At 44.4% G+C, this 17,892-nt stretch overlaps 1 protein-coding gene across 2 annotated transcripts; it reads left to right on the forward strand.

Annotated features, from left to right (window-relative positions):
• The first annotated feature begins 51 nt into the window (after nucleotides 1-51).
• Nucleotides 52-14,951, forward strand: LOC101109425 (GTPase IMAP family member 8-like). Of its 2 annotated transcripts, none has more exons than XM_042249031.2 (4): nucleotides 52-186; nucleotides 6,061-6,691; nucleotides 9,552-9,597; nucleotides 12,685-14,951. In XM_042249031.2, the coding sequence occupies exons 2-4, from the start codon at nucleotides 6,116-6,118 to the stop codon at nucleotides 13,365-13,367; spliced, it is 1,305 nt and encodes a 434-aa protein (XP_042104965.1). In that variant the 5' UTR covers nucleotides 52-186; nucleotides 6,061-6,115; the 3' UTR covers nucleotides 13,368-14,951. The 2 variants fall into 2 exon arrangements, with proteins under 2 accessions (XP_042104965.1, XP_027824784.1); XM_027968983.3 differs by having other exon boundaries at nucleotides 6,064-6,691.
• Nucleotides 14,952-17,892: the final 2,941 nt, after the last annotated feature.

Raw genomic sequence — 17,892 nt, forward strand, 5'->3', positions numbered from 1 at the left:
CTCCCACCGCCCTCGAAACCTATCTGTAGAAACCTCTTCCTCCTCCGAAGTGCTCCTGACTCTGCCCTGCTCTACCCGCGCGGCTCCACCATCCCCTGAGCAGACCGAGCGGCCGCCTCACCCAGCGCAGCGGCCGGCGGGACCCGGCGGCGCTGAGGCTGTGAGAGACCAGGGCACTGGACCGAGGTGCGTGTGCGGCGGGGATACCTGGGCACGGGGCAGGGGGCGGGGATGGGGCAGGGGAAGGCGGCCGACCCCCAGGGCTGGGCATGGCCACCTGGAGGGCATGTTTTCAGTGGCTCTGGGATGTCCCTCCCGCTCCAGCTTGCGGGGCCAAGGACCCAGTGGTTCCCGCCGTCCCAGGAGTCATGCCCGAGGGCAGCCTTCCCAGGAAGGGGCAGGTCTGGGAGGGGCTACTCTCCCCACCTAAGGCTGAGATGAAGGCCGGAAGAAAAACAAGGGGACCCTCTCTTCGAATTACCTAATTTCACGACTGTGACACAGAGTACCATCCCCCAGCCCCTCCCTCAGGAATTCAGCAATAGCTGCCTGCCTCCTTGAGAAGCAGGGGGCAGGGAACCTGGCCATTTGGACACTGATTTTCCACATTCACTTTCCTGTTATTTCCCAGTTCAGTTCAGTTCTATCTCTCAGTCGTGTCCGACTCTTTGTGACCCCATGGACTGCAGCATGCCAGGCTTCCCTGTGCATCACTAACTCCCAGAGTCTACTCAGACTCACGTCCCTTGAGTCGGTGATGCCATCCAACCATCTCATCCTCTGTGGTCCCCTTCTCCTCTCGCCCTCAGTCTTTCCCAGCATCAGGGTCTTTTCCAATGAGTCAGTTCTTTGAATCAGGTGGCCAAACTATTGGAGCGTCAGCATCAGTCCTTCCAGTGAGCATTCTGGACTGATTTCCTTTAGGATGGGCTGGTTGGATCTCCTTGCAGTCCAAGGGACTCTCAAGAGTCTTCTCCAACACCACGGTTCAAAAGCTAAAAAAAAAAAAATTTTTTTTAAAGTATTTCCCAACCCTTGCACAATTCAGATTCCATTAACTGTGCATTGAAAGTGGTCAGTGTTTGGTCAGAAAGCCAACATATTTTCAGATTTTATCTAAAATTAAGCCTCCTAGGCTGTCACCTGTGAACTCTTTTCCTTCCTCCTGCTGGGCTGGGACTGAGGTCTCTCCAAGAAGGGTTCCAGAACCTTCTCTGACAATCTTTTTCTGTGCATGTGGACTGCCCTTGATATGGGAGGAAGCTTTAGTTGGATGGATGCCTGAAGCCATGTTCCCCCTTGGGCTATATCCTGAGAAGAAGGTGGAGGCTGCCTCAGAATGTCAACAGGAGTTCTAGAGAATGTCTGTGTGTCTTTTTCTCTCTGTTGCTCTGTTGGTATCTCCAGAGTGGTCTGGGAGATGATGAGAAAATGTGAGTTATCAAGGAGAGAGTAGGGGTGGGTTGGTTCCCTTTTGTCCTTAAAAGGATTTTCTGTACCCTTGGGAGAAAATGGTACAGATTGGGCAATTATATATATATATATATATATATATATATATATATATATATATATACACACACACATATACACACACACACACACACACAGAGGGAAAGAAAATTATTTTTGATTTAATATGGCATCATTGGCTGGAGGGAGTCTAATAAAGACTCATCCAGTTCACCATGATGAGGAACCATATGAAACAATGATGTGTACTTGGGAAATAAATTCCTTTTTTCTTTGGCCTGCTGAAGGTCTCTGCTTCCTCAAGCTTATTTACTCACTCATCTTTTAAAAAATTTAATGTACAAAAATATACCACTTCTTCACTTGATCAGGAAACAATGTAAAGTCACTTCTCTTTTATTATTCAAGGTTATTCAAATTATTACTCTTTTATTATTTATTATTCAAAGGGGCATCACTTCAGTCTCCCTCTCCACTTCTAGAAACAATTTTTCTTCCTTTCCTCACATCTGTCACTCTCACCATTTATTTCACACCATTCACTGAGCATATACTATATGCCAGACATAATATTAGGACTCAGGGACATAGAACAAGAGTCCCAACAGTGACTGGGCTTCTCTCCTTGCCGTAACCTTGGAGGTGCGTGTTTTGAGCTGAGATGGGCTTTGCCTCTTGCATCATGTGGAGATTCAGCAGATGCCTGTAGGGAGGAGCCCAGGCCTCCAGCCATGGCCCTGATGAGCTTCTCCTCAGCTCAGCCCTGTATTTCCTCTAAGGTGAAGCTTCTTGAGGGCAGGTGTATGTCCTTCCTTTGCTACCTTCTCTGATTCCTTCCTCACAGTCCACCAATACTCTTCTCGTAAGAGGCGGGAACTTTCAAAATAGCTGCACAGAATAAGGGCTTTTCTCCTTCACTTTCTTCAGCTGTGGTTCCTTGTCCTTCAAGTCAGTAACCATCTGCTCAGCCATAGCGAGTATTTATTGAATGTCTTCTTGACGTTGTAGATATGCTAGTGAATGAAACAGAACAAGTTCCTTCTAGTAATGGGGAGACAAAACAAGAAAGCGATAAGCAAGTGAATGCACCTTTCATTGAAAGTGGGTGCTGTTAAGAAAAATAAATCAGGGCAGGGAGATGGGGTGTGTTTTCAGGGTGTGGGGGGAGAGTAGCTTTTAAATATAGGATGACTGAAGAAGGCTTCTTGAACCACACAGACAGGTCTGGTGGAGACCTAAAGGGAGTGAATTTGCCTGGCATGAGTGTGGGGGGAGGATGTTCTAGCTCAGGTGAGCCACCAGCATGAAGCCCCAAGGTCACATATTTGAGGACTATCAGGGAGGCAGACAAGCAAGGTGGAAACAGGTGGTGGATGAGGCCAGATCGGGCAGGGTCTTGTTCAGTTCAGTCACTTAGTCGTGTCCGACTCTTTGCGACCCCATGGACTACAGCACGCCAGGCCTCCCTGTCCATCACCAGCTCCCAGAGCTTGCTCAAACTCATGTCCATCGAGTTGGTGATGCCACTGTGAAGGCTTTACCTGTTCTTTGAATGGGTAGGAGGCCACTGGGGGACTTGGGGCTGATGAGTGATACCGTCTGTCTCTGAGTGTAGAAGGATGACAGATTCTAGGAGAAGGGTAGAAGCAGGAAGTTAAGTTATTGCGGAAGTCCAGTTCAATCTGGAAAAACCAGGAGGGGCTTGACACGGAGGGAACATGCTGCTGCTGCTGCTGCTGCTGCTGCTGTGTCAGTTCAGTCGTGTCCGACTCTGTGTGACCACATAGACGGCAGCCCACCAGGCTCACCCATCCCTGGGATTCTCCAGGCAAGAACACTGGAGTGGGTTGCCATCTCGTGGTGTAAAATGGAGGGTTTCCAGGCAGACAGGAGGTGGGGGTGGATACTAGGGGACTGGAACTAAGGGAGCAGACGTGAGGTGGGGTCCCTGATTGTGAAAGGCACCTATGATTACAGGCCACACATTCCTTCCAGGCCCACAGGAGACATTTACAAAAATTTCATTTGGCCAAAAAGTAAACCTCTACCAGTGACAGCTATTTCATACAGATGTTGTTCTCTGACCATAGAGCAATAATGTTCAAAAATCAATAAAAAGATAGTCTCCCAATGTGTTTAATAATCACATAATATGTTTAATAATCACTTTTTAAAATTTATGGGTTGGAAAGAAATCACAGTTGAAATTAGAACATATTTAAAACTGATCAACAAAAAGCAGCAGCATTGAGATGTCAGTTCTTCTCAACCAAAGCTGTGAATTCAATGCAATAATGTTCAGCATTTCATCAGGAAAGTGACAACTGATTGAAAAGTTCTAGAGAAGATAAAAATGCTGAGAGTAGCAAGAAAAAATTGAACATGTGCAAGGGGTTGGGACTTGCTCTATCAGAAAAGTAGCTTATTTAATTTTATTTTAAAACTATACTAATGAAGTCATATTGATTTTGGTGATTAAGGCTTTCTGGTTCACAAATAGACCAAATCCAGGGGACACAACAGAGAACCTTGGGGCACACTTGGACAATAGGGGTCCCTGGTACCTGACAGAATCATCTGGGAAAGATGGACTACTGGAGGAATGGATGAGGAAGCTTGGCTCTTTCTGTGGATTCTGAGTCAGTTAGGAACTAAAGGTGACTCCCACCCTGGCTTCTCAAACGTGAAGGTTCATGGGAATCACCTGGAATTTGTGAAACTGCAGGTGCTGATGCAGGGGGCTGGGGTGGGCCCAGGACTCTACGTTTCTAACAAGGACTCAGTTGGTGGCAATATTGCTAGTCTGTGAATCCCGTTTTGAGTAGCAGCAGCTTAACTTATAAGACTATTAATTGTTTATTTAACCAAGGGGTCTCGAGGGTGTTCTGGCAGCTCAGTGACATCATTGGGGACCCTCTTTATCTTTCTGCTCTGCCACCTTTAGCTTGGTGATGAACGTTGACTTCTCCTCCCTCTTATTTGTTGCCTCATTGCCCACAATATCTGCTGTGATTCCTGCAATCACATTAAAATTTCATGCAAGAAGAAGGGGCAAGGGGTGACAACAGGAGCTCTCGACTTGAGTCTGCCCCTACCATCAGGAAAACAATAGCATTTCCAGAAGGCCCAAGCAAGTATTCCCTGAGCTCTCACCAGGGAGAAGGGGGTCCCATGGATACCCTTAGCTGGAAGGGAAGTTGGGAGACAGTGTATTAGTTTCCTACTGATGCTGTTACAAATTGACACAAACTTAATTGCTCAAAACCCAAAGATTTATTATTTGACAGCTCTGGAAGTTGCAAGTCCTAAAATCAAGGTGCTGGGTAGGGCTGTGATCCTGAGAATCTGTTTTCTTGCTTTTTCCAGCTTGGCTCATGACCTCTTCCTCCATCTTTAAAGTCAACAGAGTAGCATTTTCGAGCCTCTCTGTCTCTGATCTCTGCTTCTGTTCTCCCATCTCTTCTCACTCTAGAACCTCTCATAACGTGATTATATTGGGCCCACCTCAGTGACCCTCTTAGCTAAGTCGGTAAATAGTATGCCTGCAATGCAGGAGACCCAGGTTTGATTCCTGGGTTGGGAAGATCCCCTGGAAAAGGAAATGGCAACCCACTCCAGTATTCTTGGCTGGAGAAACCCATGACAGAGGAGCCTGGCAGGCTACAGTCCATGGGTTTGCCAAGAGTTGGACGCAACCTAGCGACTAAACTACCACCACCACAGTGACCCAAGGATATCTCCCCATCACAAGGTCCTTAGTTACACTGGCTAAGCCCTGTACCAGGTAAAGTAATGCATTTGGTCACAACAGGGATTAATTAGCACATGGCCATCTGTGTCCCCCCTCTCCTTTTTTAAAAAGGGGACCTTTGTCCTGTGTATCTCAGTGAGTGTGTAGATTTCCTCCAGCATGTAGAGCTGGTGATGTGTATAGAGAAAGGGTTGGTGTTTGTTTAGGCAATCAACAATATTTTGACATTTTTACCAATATGGATTTATTTTTAAATTTATTTTGTTTTTGCTTTTTTTTTTTTTGGTGTTGGGAGTACAGATGAATTTTATTTTCTCCTTCACTATTTTTGAGGTTTTCCCAAATTTTACAACAAACACTTCTAACTTCATAAACCCCACTCCTCCCAGTCTGCTTTTCAAAAAGGACACTGGAGGGTGGTGAAATACCCAGCTCTGAGTTGAGGTCTAGCGAGAGCCTGAGTTTGTTTTAGAGACAAGAGCACAGAGAAGAATCTGGAAACAAGATTCCTTGTCCCCATCTAGTCTGAATCTAGGACTTCCGTTGTCCAAATTCTCAGAGAAAAGAGTCAGAAAGAGAAGGTACTTTCATGCTGTTCCTCTATTCATTCTGTGAGTTGATTACTGAAAGTGAAAGTGGCTCAGTCGTGTCCGACTCTTTGCGACCCCAAGGACTGTAGTCCATGGAATTGTCCAGGCCAGAATACTGGAGTGGGTAGCCTTTTCCTTTTCCAGGGGATCTTCCCAACCCAGGGATCGAACCCAGGTCTCCCACATTGCAGGCAGATTCTTTACCAGCTGAGCTTTGATTACTGATGTGTTGCTTTTTTGTCCCAGCAGAAGCACTCGAAGCCCAAGTCAGGAGAGCGAGTCAAAGCGGGGCTCCTCCAGGATGGATGTGAGGCTTCTTCTCTTAGGGAAGCGAGGCGCAGGGAAAAGTGCCACAGGAAACAGCATTCTGGGCAAAGCCGAGTTCGAGTCCAGGTTCAGTGAGCAGCCGGTGACTAGAAGCTGCCAGAGAGGGAGTGGGGTCACGCAGGGGAGGGAGGTTGTGGTCATCGACACCCCTGACATTTTCTCTTCGGATAACATTAAGCGCTGCTTGGAGCTCTCGGCTCCCAGCCTCCACGCCCTGCTTCTGGTAATTCCCCTTGGCAACTATACGGTGGAGGACAGACAAACAGCCAAGCGCATTCAGAATGTGTTTGATGAGAAAGCCAGGAAGCACACCATTATCATCTTCACTCGGAAGGACGAGGAGGGCTCGCTGGAGGACTACGTTAAAAACACCACATCTATTCGGGACTTGGTTCAGCGCTCTAGTGGTCAATACTGCGCTTTCAACAACAAGGCAAGTAAGGATGAGCAGGATGCCCAGGTGAAGGAGCTCCTCGGCAAGGTCGAGGATTTGGTGAAAAACAAAGGACCATACACAGTGAACTTAAGGGATGAAGACAGTAGATTCCAGGTGAGAATTCTTGTTAAGGTCTCCAAGGATCTCTGTTGTTAGAGCTGGTGAGATAAAGGCACAAATAAGTGAAATGTTGCATAGAATTTTGTTTTTTAAGGACACGGCAACCCACTCCAGTACTCTTACCTGGGAAATCCCATGGACAGGGGAGTCTGGCAGGCTACAGTCCATGAGGTCACAGAAATGGCGGGCACGACTTATCGACTAAACAACGACAGCAACAAGGGGACATTTATCCATAAACTGGGAAGATGAGGCTACTTTACTGGCAAATTAATAGATACATTTAAGTCCTTTTCTGACTTTAACCTTCATAGTACTGGACACACAAATGACTCATTAGACCCTCTCTTCCCTTGGCTTCAGTAAAACCACACTCTCCTTGTTTTCTTCTCCTCTCTTGCTACCGAAGAGGTTGCTGAATCCACCTCTATGACCTCTGCTGCTGCTGCTAAGCCACTTCAGTCGTGTCTGACTCTGTGTGACCCCATAGACGGCAGCCCACTCGGCTCCTCTGTCCCTGGGATTCTCCAGGCGAGAACACTGGAGTGGGTTGCCATTTCCTTCTCCAATGCGTGAAAGTGAAAAGTGAAAGTGAAGTTGCTCAGGCGACCTCTAACAGCTGACATTTTCAGGGCTTGGTTCAAGCCCTTCCTCCATTCTTCACACTTTTTTCTCCCTCAGGTAATTCCACATTTTTACAGCTTTGAGCTTTAGCTATAGCTAATAGTTTCCAAGTTAATCCCTTCAGTCTAGGTCCTTCTTCTGAGTTCTGATTCCTTTATCCATCCGATTGCTATTTGACGTTGCCCTCTTGACGGATCTCAAAATTAACATGTCCAGACTTTTGTTTTTCCCTCTGAAATCTGTTCTACTTCAGTTCTCTTCTCAATCCCGCCAATGACTATCCTGCTCACCATTCTCTTCAAACCTAAGCTCAGATGTCAGCTTTGATACCACTGCCAGCTGGCATTTGGCTTCCAGGGCATCATCATCTTGTGTGACTGAGGCACCTGGAAACCACCTGCTTCTCTCTGTCACCATGACTACCATCTAATCCAGGTCAGCCTCTTCTCTTGCCTGTTCAGTTCAGTCGCTCAGTCATGTCTGACTCTTTGTGACCCCATGGACTGCAGCATGCCAGGCCTCCCTGTCCAACACCAACTCTCGAAGTTTACTCAAACTCATGTCCATCGAGTCGGTGAGGCCATCCAACCATCTCATCCTCTGTTGTCCCCTTCTGCTCCCACCTTCAATCTTTCCCAGCCTCAGGGTCTTTTCAAATGAGTCAGTTCTTCACATCAGGTGGCCAAAGTATTGGAGTTTCAGCTTCAGCATCAGTCCTTCCAATGACTATTCAGGACTGATTTCCTTTAGGATGGACTGGTTGGATCTCCTTGCTCTCCAAGGGACTCTTAAGGAGTCTTGCCTGTACTATTTTACAATTACTCTACTAACAATTTCCCCCCTCATTCATTCTTGGGCCTTTCCCTTCCTGCACCCACCCATTTCACACAAATAGGTGGAGTGCTATTTTAGTTGATTTTAAGACTTCTGATTTCATGCCAATTTAAGAAACATTTTATTTATTTATTTTTCATTTTTGGCTGTGCTGGGTCTTCATTGTCACCCGTGGGCTTTTTCTAGTTGTGACAAGTGGGGGCTACTCTAGTTGCAGTGCACGGGCATCTCATTTCAGTGGCTTCTCTTTTTGTGGATCACGGACTCTAGAGTATCACGGGCTTCAGTAGCTTTGGGACTTGAACTCTAGAGCACAGGCTTAGTAACTGTGGCACCTGGGCTTAGTTGCCCTGCAGCATATGGAATCTTCCTGAACCAGGGATTAAGCCCATGTCCTTTGCATTTTCAGGCAGATTCTTAACCACTGGACCACTAGGGAAGTTCCATGATTTCATACCAGTTTAACTGTGGGGAGTGAGGCTTCTCTAGGAAGGTGAAGGGGATGTTAATTGTGTGTTTGACTGTCCATCTTTCATTGTCTCCAGTTGCCTGTCTGGATGGGGAAGGATCCAAACTGCTGGATTTCACGTTTGAAGTGTCATCTCTCTCTTGGGGGTGCAGTGAAGGAAGAAGACCTTGGGGATAACATGGGAAACTTCATTTCCAATCTCCTCCCTTCCATGTCCTTCAAAGGCACTGCACAGGCCTCACTTGACTAGTTTCTTCTTCTAGGGAGTCCAGAAGCTCTCCTAAGCTTCTGGATTTTCTCCAGGAATAGCAAGAACCCTGGGAGACTTTGGAAAGAATTACCTTACTAGTGGAGTAATAGTATGGGCTTCCCTGATGGCTCACAGTGGGGACTGCGGGGAAGTAAAGTTAGAAAGTGCTTTAGGAAAAATTCCTGGGTGAGATGGGATTCGTGGGGCTCGTCTGAGCCCCACAAACCCACCTAGATATGGAAGCAATCTAGATGTCAGTCAAAAGATGAATGGATAAAGAAGCTGTGGTACATATATACAATGGAATATTATTCAGCCATAGAAAGGAAGACCTTTGAGTCAGTTTTATTGAGGTGGATGAACTTAGAATACAGGTAACTGAACCTAGATACAGACTGAAGTAAGTCAGAAAGAGATAAACAAAGAGAAACACAACCTTCTTACTTCTGGGAAGCCTATTGCAGCAGTAGCAACAGTGGGGTCCTAAGATTAGTTTCATCATGAACAAAACTACACAGGCTAGCAGGGACCATGACCGTGACCATGACCATGATTTGATCACATCCTAATTATCAAATTACTCTGAATTACATACTTGTGTCTCCATTCCTTTACTTTGTGAAAAACTGAGATTTTAGATCTGTGTGCCTCATTTCCCCTTTTTGTTCTCTTTCTAGGCTTCTGTGAATGAAGACACATTTCAGAGGAAGGACTATCCACATGGTAAGATAATCCTTAAAAACTGTTAAGCTCATATCTGTATTCTTTTGAATGCATCATGCATCAAAATAAAGTGGAAAATTATCTAGATAAGTTAGAACAAAAACTCATCCTGTAACAATGAGCAATGTTGAGCATCTTTTCATGTGTCTATTAGCTATCTGTATGTCTTCTTTGGAGAAATGCCAGCTTAGGTCTTCTGTCCACTTTTTGATTGGGTCGTTTGTTTTTCTGGTATTGAGTTGCAGCACTGTTTACAATAGCTAGGACATGGAAGCAATCTAGATGTCCATCAACAGATGAATGGATAAAGAAGTTGTGATACATATATACAATGGAATATTACTCAGCCATGGAAAGGAATACATTTGAGTCCGTTTTAATGAGGTGGATGAACCTAGAATACAAAGTGAAGTAAGTCAAAAAGAGAAAAACAATTATCGTTTATTAATGCATATATACAGAATCTAGAAAGATGGTGCTGATGAACCTATTTGCAGGGCAGCAATGGAGATGCAGACACAGAGAATAGACCTGTGAACATGGCAGGGGTGGGGAGGAAAGGGTGGGATGAATGGAGAGATTGTAGCATGGAAACATATACATTACCCTAGGTAAGATAGCTAGCTAGTGGGAATTTGCTGTATGACTCAGGGAATTCAAACCAGGGCTCAGCAGCAATCTAGAGGGGTGAGATGGGGTGGGAGGTTCAAGAGGGAAGGGCCATATATATATACCTATGGCTGATTCATGTTGATGTACGCCGGAAATCAACACAATATTGTAAAGCAACTATCCTCCAATTAAAAATAAATATTTTTTTGGAAAAAGCTGGAAAAAAATAATGCATCCTGGAGCCCTAGCTGAGGCTGGGGCCCACAATTTGTCCCCAAGGGAGTTTCAAACATTTGTGAGTAGGTGCAGCACCAGCACCTACATACTGGAGGAGGAAATGGCAACCCACTCCAGTGTTCTTGCCTGGAGAATCCCAGGGACGGGGGAGCCTGGTAGGCTGCCGTCTCTGGGGTTGCACAGAGTCGGACACAACTGAAACAACTTAGCAGCAGCACCAGCAGAGGCTCTGGACACGGCATGGGTGCCCCCAGCCTTCTTGCAAATGTTTCAGAGCTGGGCTTGCCTCTTGCAGCTTCTTTCCTGACTCAGCCTCTTCTTCCAGCCTGGGATCCCAATGTTGCACTCCTGCTGGGAAGCAGAAATAACTCCACATGTATGCCTGCTCAGTGGTGCCTGACTCTTTGTGACCCCATGGACTATAGCCCTCCAGGCCCCTGTGTCCATGGGATTCTCCAGGCAAGAAAACTAGAGTGGGTTGCCATGCCCTCCTGCAGGGGATCTTCCCAAACTTGGGTCTCCCACATTGTGGGCAGACTCTTTACTGTCTTGAGTCACCAGGGACTAAACTATTTATTTATGGCTGTTCTGGGTCTTTGTTGCCGCCAAGGCTTTTCTCTAGTTTCAGAGAATGATCAGGGGCTACTTTCTAATTGTGGTGGGCTCAGTAGTTTCGGCTCCTGGGCTCTAGAGCACAAGCACAGTAATCGTGGCATATGAGATCTTCCCAGATCAGGGATCGAACCCGTGTCTCCTGTATTGGCAGGCAGATTCTTTACCACTGAGCCTCTAGGGAAGCCTGCCTTTTACTAAACTTATGTGCCTTTCCATGCACTGTACTGTAAGTAAGTAAGTGTTAGTCACTCAGTCATGTCTGACTCTGTGGCCCCATGGACTGTAGCCCACAGGTTCCTCTGTCCATGGGATTCTCCAGGCAAGAATACTGGAGTGGGTTTCTATTCCCTTCTCCAGGGAATCTTCCTGACCCAGGGATCAAACCTGGGTCTCCTGCATTGCAGGCAGATTCTTTACCATCTGAGCCACCTGGAAGTCCTGACGTGGTCTCTAATTCTCTCCTGACTCTTCTCCCATCCCTTCAACTAGATGGTGAACATCTTGAGGGAAAAAGTTGACCTTTTCCAGTCTCTTGTCTTCCCTGCAGTGTATCTGTTGCCCAGAGCTTAGCACTTAGTGCTGGTGATGAGATAGTAAAGAACCAAGAGAGTGGATAAAGAGGTCAAGGCAGGGGAAAGGTAGAGGCAGAGGGAGGGGAGGAGAGGAGAGCGGAGGAAGAAGAGAAGAGTAGAACAAAGGATCCAGGACTGCCTCCTGGCTCTTTACTCTTCCCTCTGTTGGAGAAGGGGGGCCATTTTACTGGACAAGCACAGGGAGCCTGGGTGCTCCCGAGGGTCATACCCCACATGGCCCTACGTGGGTTTGATTAATCCAACCACACTACCCTACCCACAGCTTAAGCAAAAGTCCGCATCTACTCAGTGCTACAAGTTCTATTGACCTGAGCTGGGATTCTTCCAGCCTAGTTCTATTCATCCCATTCTCTTCTGCTTCAAAGATCCTCACTTGAAAAGAACATCAGACCAAAAGGAGCGTATCTGTTCGGTGTGCCCTTTCACATTCTTAATGGAGATCCTAAAAGCACAGGCACATGGGAAAGTCAGAGGGGCTGCGTGGAGGAAGCCTGACTTGAAACAGGCTTTGGAAAGTGGATAGAGTTTAGATGACTGAGCAGAATGCTCCAGAGGGTACACTAGCAACTTGAAGGAAGGATGTAGAACTGAGCATCTACTTGTGAGGAAACCAAGGGGCGTGGTCTTGATGGAGATGAAGGGCTCACACCTCTAGATGTGGAATGGGGAAGTGAGACCAGATTGTAGAGGTAGGTGGTAACCACACTTTCTCAGGGTATGAGAGAGGGACTTAAGATATACATTTCTTTTAAATCCTGTAAGTATAACTATGAGATTGTGGGTTCAGGATAAATAATTCAATAATTTCTCCTGGAGAGAAGAGCATCAGATAGGTTTCTATCTTTGTTTTGAGGTGGATATTAGTAACTTGGTAAAATTCAAAATTGAGAACTATGAGGCCTGAATGGAAGACTGAGATCGTGGTACAAGTGCGAAGTCATAAGGAAAACCCCAATAATATGTATTGTAAGAGCTCTGTGCATCTCTGATCTCATTTATAGGGTAATGTCTCCTGATTTCTTTTCAACAGAGCCCCTGTGCATTATCCTCGTGGGGAAGAGCGGGGCTGGGAAGAGTGCCACTGGGAACACCATCCTCGGGAGCCCGGAGTTCCACTCTCAGCTGAAAGCACAGCCAGTCACTATGAGCTGCCACGTCGGCAGGAGAACATGGAATGGGCAGGATGTTGTGGTTGTGGACACTCCACCACTCTGTCAGGAGTCCAGAGCTGAAGGGGACCTATCCCAGCTCGAGAAGGCAGTCAAGGACTGTAGGTCCTACTATAAAGAAGGGAGTACAGTTCTGGTTGTGGTGTTACAGCTGGGACGGATCACTACAGGGGACAAAAAGGCAGTGGTGGACCTAGAGCGCATCTTTGGAGCAGAAGTTATGAAATACACGATCGTGCTGTTCACCTGGAAGGAAGAGCTAGAGACTGGGAACCTTGATGATTATGTTAATAACACAGATAACAAGCATCTTAAGAGCATAATTAAAAAATGTGAGGGGAGATATTGTGCTTTTAATAACAAAGAAACTGGCCAAGCCAGGGAAGACCAGGCAGCAGAGCTTTTGACAATGGCCAGTAAAGTGATAAATTGCGGGGGACAGAATAAAAATTGCCATAAATTGGATGTAAGCAAAAATAAGAAAAATATTCAGGGAAAGTTCTCCAAATTACTGTCATTTAAAGGAACGTTTCCAGGAAAATGAAATGGGGTCTCTTTAAGTTGAAGATACCCTCAGGCTACAAGCATGGGGGAGGCATGGCAGGGGGATGGGAAGAGGGACCATGACTTTGAGAGCTTGAGAGATGAATGCATCTCAGCTTGTGATGCTTCAGCTCTTTGTAGGTAAATAAGTAGTCAGACGGGGCATATAGTAGGGGATAATAAAGGAGAAAGAAGAAATAAGGTAGGGAAATCTGCTAAAGGGCTTCAGATATTAGGCTGATATTAAGGATCAGAGTCAAGTCACAAGAATCACTTCACCTGTGTAGGTAGACTGGAGTCAGGACAGACACTGGGACTAAGGCCAAGGAGAGCTTGGGGTCAGAATTCAGATAGTCACATGAGAACCAGGGGATTCAGCTGCACGAGAGTAAGACAATGTCCTGCTAACTCCTGGGCATGGCAGAATGGAGAAGTTGGACTTCTGGGAGCCTCTCTGTTGCTGGGCACTGCTTGCCAGGTTCTCCCAGCTCCCCATCTCCCCCAGGGGTGCTCTCAGGACCTTCTTTTCCTCATGTGGTTACTTCTTACTTCTTTCCTTGTTCCAAGCTGGAGTGGAAAGTGGTACCCAGTCTACCCTCCTTTGCTCCCCCTGAGGAAATGGACATGAATCTGTGAAGTATCAAAAGACTTTATTGCTAATCATTCATGGTGACACAGACTAGAACAAAAATTAGAAGCATGGTAAAGTTGCTAATTAGATAATCTTGTAAAATTTAAAATTCTAAGTAAAATTCTAGATTTCCTCTAGAATTTTCAGAAAAAGTTACTGAAAACTCCTTTGCATACCTTTCCCTCTTCGTCTCCCTTTCTCTTTCTCTCCACCCCCATCCCATTCCCTGAGGCTTGTGCATCCATGCTCAGTCATGTTCAACTCTTTATGATCCCACGGACTATAGCCTACTGTGGACAGGCTCCTTTGTTCATAGGATTTTCCAGGCAAGAATACTGGGGTGGGTTGCCATTTCTTCCTGCAAGGGATCTTCCCAACCCAGAGAATGAACCGAAGTCTCCTGTGTCTCCTGCATTGGCAGATGGATTCTTTACCACTGAGCCAACTGAGAATCCCCTCCCCAAGGCTTAGGAACTCAAATAATAATGGCTTAAACAAGTTAAGGGTTTATTGCATGTCTTATGTCAAGAAATCCAGGAGTAAGCAGTTTGGGGCCAGTGTAGCACTGACATTCCAGTGTCTTTCTGCCTTTCTGCCCCTCATTGGCATGGGTGTCTCCATACTTAAGGTTGCTTCTTGGTTCCTATTTACGGCTAGGCAGATTATGTTGAGAGCTACCTAGTGTGGGTGATAAATGAGAACTATGAAATCTGCCAGTTAGGTGTAAGGTCAGATGTTTTCAATACTAACCTCTTTATATATGTTTTGAGGACATGATCTATGTCATCTGCTTTTTCAAAATTTCAAAATTTCAGATTATCTCAAGATTAACCCATTTATAAGAGCATAGACTGACTGTCATCATTAATACATGTATAGCCCTTAATAAATTCTGGAAGGTGTGTGTAAATATATTCAGTTGAGTAAAATAATAAAGATGAAATTTATTATGAATTCATGTCCTCCTCATGATTCTTATTTTTCTGATGTGGGGGAAGATCATGCTTCCATAGAGAGGAAATGATGCTTAGATACTTTGACTCTGATGAAGTTTTTGCATCTTTGATGCATGAAGACCTTTAAACTGGGTGACAGTCACTTTACTAGCCTCTGCCAACTCAAGAATCTTCTACTCTGAGCATTTCACAACAGCAAGGACAAACAAAAATAACTGGTATTAGAGGCAGGTACATAGGAGGAATAAAGTCTAGAAGCCATTATGTGCCTCTTGCCACAGCTTCCCTTTGGCTTAAATGTGGGAACAAATCCCAAGGTGCTACCCATGATTGAGCAGGTGACATTGGGGACCTGCATGAAGTGGGTAATGTGTGGGCTGAGCAACATGATGTACATTGCCAGGGGAGAGGAGAAAGAGGCAGGAAGAATATCTGAAGAAATAATGGCTGCAAGCTTCCAAAATTTGATGAAAAACATTAATCTACACTTTTAAGAAACTCAGTGAACTTCACGTAGGATAAATTCAAAGAAACTCATATCCACTATAATTAAATTACAAAAGACAAAGACAAAGAAAGAATCTTGAAGGCAGCAAGAAAGAATAGACATTGCATTCAAGGAATCCTCAACAAGATTAACAGCTAATTTCTCATCAGAAACCATAGAAGCCAGTGGTCCATAGGATGGCACATTCAAAGTACTGAAAGAAAAGACTGTCAACCCCAGATTATTTATCCAGCAAAACTGTTCTTCAAAAATTAAGATTTAAAATATCCCCAGATAGAAGTGGAACGAATTTATTGACTTCAGAACTACCCTACAAGATAAGATCCTGAGAAAAAAGAACAAAGCTGGAAGTATCATGTTCCTTGACTTCAGATTATACTACAAAGCTTTAGTAACCAAAACAGTATGGTACTGGCACAAAAAAAGATACATGAAAATGAACTCAAAATGGATTAAGCATCTAAATGTAGGACTGGAAACCATAAAAATTCTAGAAGAAAACATAGTTATAACACTCTTTGACATGTCTTGAAGTGAAGTGAAGTGAGCTAAGTGTTAGTTATTCAGTCATGTCTGACTCTTTGTGACCCGTGGACTGTAGCCCACCAGGCTCCTCTGTACATGGAATTCTCCAGGCAAGAATACTGGAGTGGGTAGCCATTCCTTCTCCAGGGGTTCTTCCTCACCTGAACCTGGGTCTTTTGCATTGCAGGCAGATTCTTTACCATCTAAGCCACCATTTACCATCTAAGCTACCAGAGAAGCCCAGCCCTAAATGTAGGGCTGGAAACCATAAAAATTCTAGAAGAAAACATAGTTAGAACATTCTGACGTGTCTTAGTAATATCTTTTTGAATCTGTCTCCTAGGGCAAGGGTAACAGATGCAAAAATAAACAAATAGGACCTAATTAAGTTTAAAAGCTTTTGCACAGCTAAGAAACAATCAACAAAACAAAAAAGCAACATACTAAATGGGAAAAGATATTTGTAAATGATGTGCTTGATAAGGGGTTATTACCCAAAATATATAAAGAACTCATACAAATTAATATGAAAAAAAAAACCAACCAAACCATCTGATTAAAAAATGGGTTGAATTGTTATTGACAGAAATATGTGGAAATTAAACAGCGCATTCCCCAACAACCAATGGGCCAAAGAAGAAATCACAAGGAAATTTAGAAAATATTTTGAGATGAATGAAGACATACCAAAACTTATGAGATGCAGTTAACACAAGGATGCTTAGAGGGAAATATAAAGTTGTAAATGCCTTTATTAAAAAATTAATAATATAATCTTCCACCTTAAGAAATCAGAGAAAGAAGAGCCACTAAACATAAAGCAAGTGGAAGAAAGAAAACAATAAAGCTCAGAGTAGAAATAAATGAAACAGGCAACAAAAAAAAGCAATAAAGAAAATGAATGAAACTACAACTTGGTCCTTTGGAAAAAAAAATCAGCAAAACATTTGTGGCTAGTCTGACCAAGAAATAGAAGGCTAAAATTACTAAAATTAGAAATGAAAGAGAATACAGTGTTATTGACCTTACAGAAATAAAAAAGGATATAAGGAAAAACAAAGACAAATGTATGCTGACATATTAGATAACTTGGGTGAAATGGACAAATTCTTAGAAAGACATAAGCTATTGAATGTGACTCAAGTTGAAATAAAATCTGAACATATCTAATAACCTTCATGTAAGAGATTAAATATCAATTAAAATAACTACCCCCAAAGGAAAGCCAGATGGTTTCACTGATAAATTCCACTAAACATTTAAAGGGAGAATTAACACCAATACTTTTTTCCAGTAGTCATGTATGAATGTGAGAGTTGGACTATAAAGAAAGCTGAGTGCCTAATAATTGATGCTTTTGAACTGTGGTGTTGGAGAAGACTCTTGAGTCCCTTGGACTGCAAGAAGATTCAACCAGTCAATCCAAAAAGAAATCAGTTCTAAATATTCATTGGAAGGACTGATGCTGAAGCTGAAATTCCAATACTTTGGCCACCTGATGCAAAGAACTGACTCCTTGGAAAAGACCCTGATGCTGGGCAAGATTGATGGTGGGAGGAGAAAGGGACTATAGAGGATGAGATGGTTGGATGGCATCACCGACTCGATGGAGATGAGTGTGAGCAAGCTCTGGGAGCTGGTGATGCACAAGGAGGCTTAATGTGCTACAGTCCATGGGGTCGCAAAGAGTCAGACATGAGTGAGTGACTGAAATGAACTGAACTGACTGAACACTAATACTTCTCAAACAAAAAGTAAGAGAGGAGAAATTACTTCAAAACTGTTGTATGAGCTCAGTATTATCCAGACAAATATATTACAAGAAAAGGAAACTACAGACTTATGAACATAGACATAAAACCCTCAACAAAATACTAATAGAGTACAGCAACTTATAAGAGCAAGT

This window comes from Ovis aries, chromosome 4 (genome assembly GCF_016772045.2).
Source record: "Ovis aries strain OAR_USU_Benz2616 breed Rambouillet chromosome 4, ARS-UI_Ramb_v3.0, whole genome shotgun sequence".
Taxonomy (NCBI): domain Eukaryota; kingdom Metazoa; phylum Chordata; class Mammalia; order Artiodactyla; family Bovidae; genus Ovis; species Ovis aries.

Bases quoted from the DNA above. Each gene is read 5' to 3' on its own strand.
- LOC101109425 (XM_042249031.2), top strand. From the start codon at position 6,116: ATGGATGTGAGGCTTCTTCTCTTAGGGAAGCGAGGCGCAGGGAAAAGT. The intron at 6,692-9,551 runs GTGAGAATTCTT...TTCTCTTTCTAG, and splicing joins ATGAAGACAGTAGATTCCAG to GCTTCTGTGAATGAAGACAC. The intron at 9,598-12,684 runs GTAAGATAATCC...TCTTTTCAACAG, and splicing joins GAGGAAGGACTATCCACATG to AGCCCCTGTGCATTATCCTC.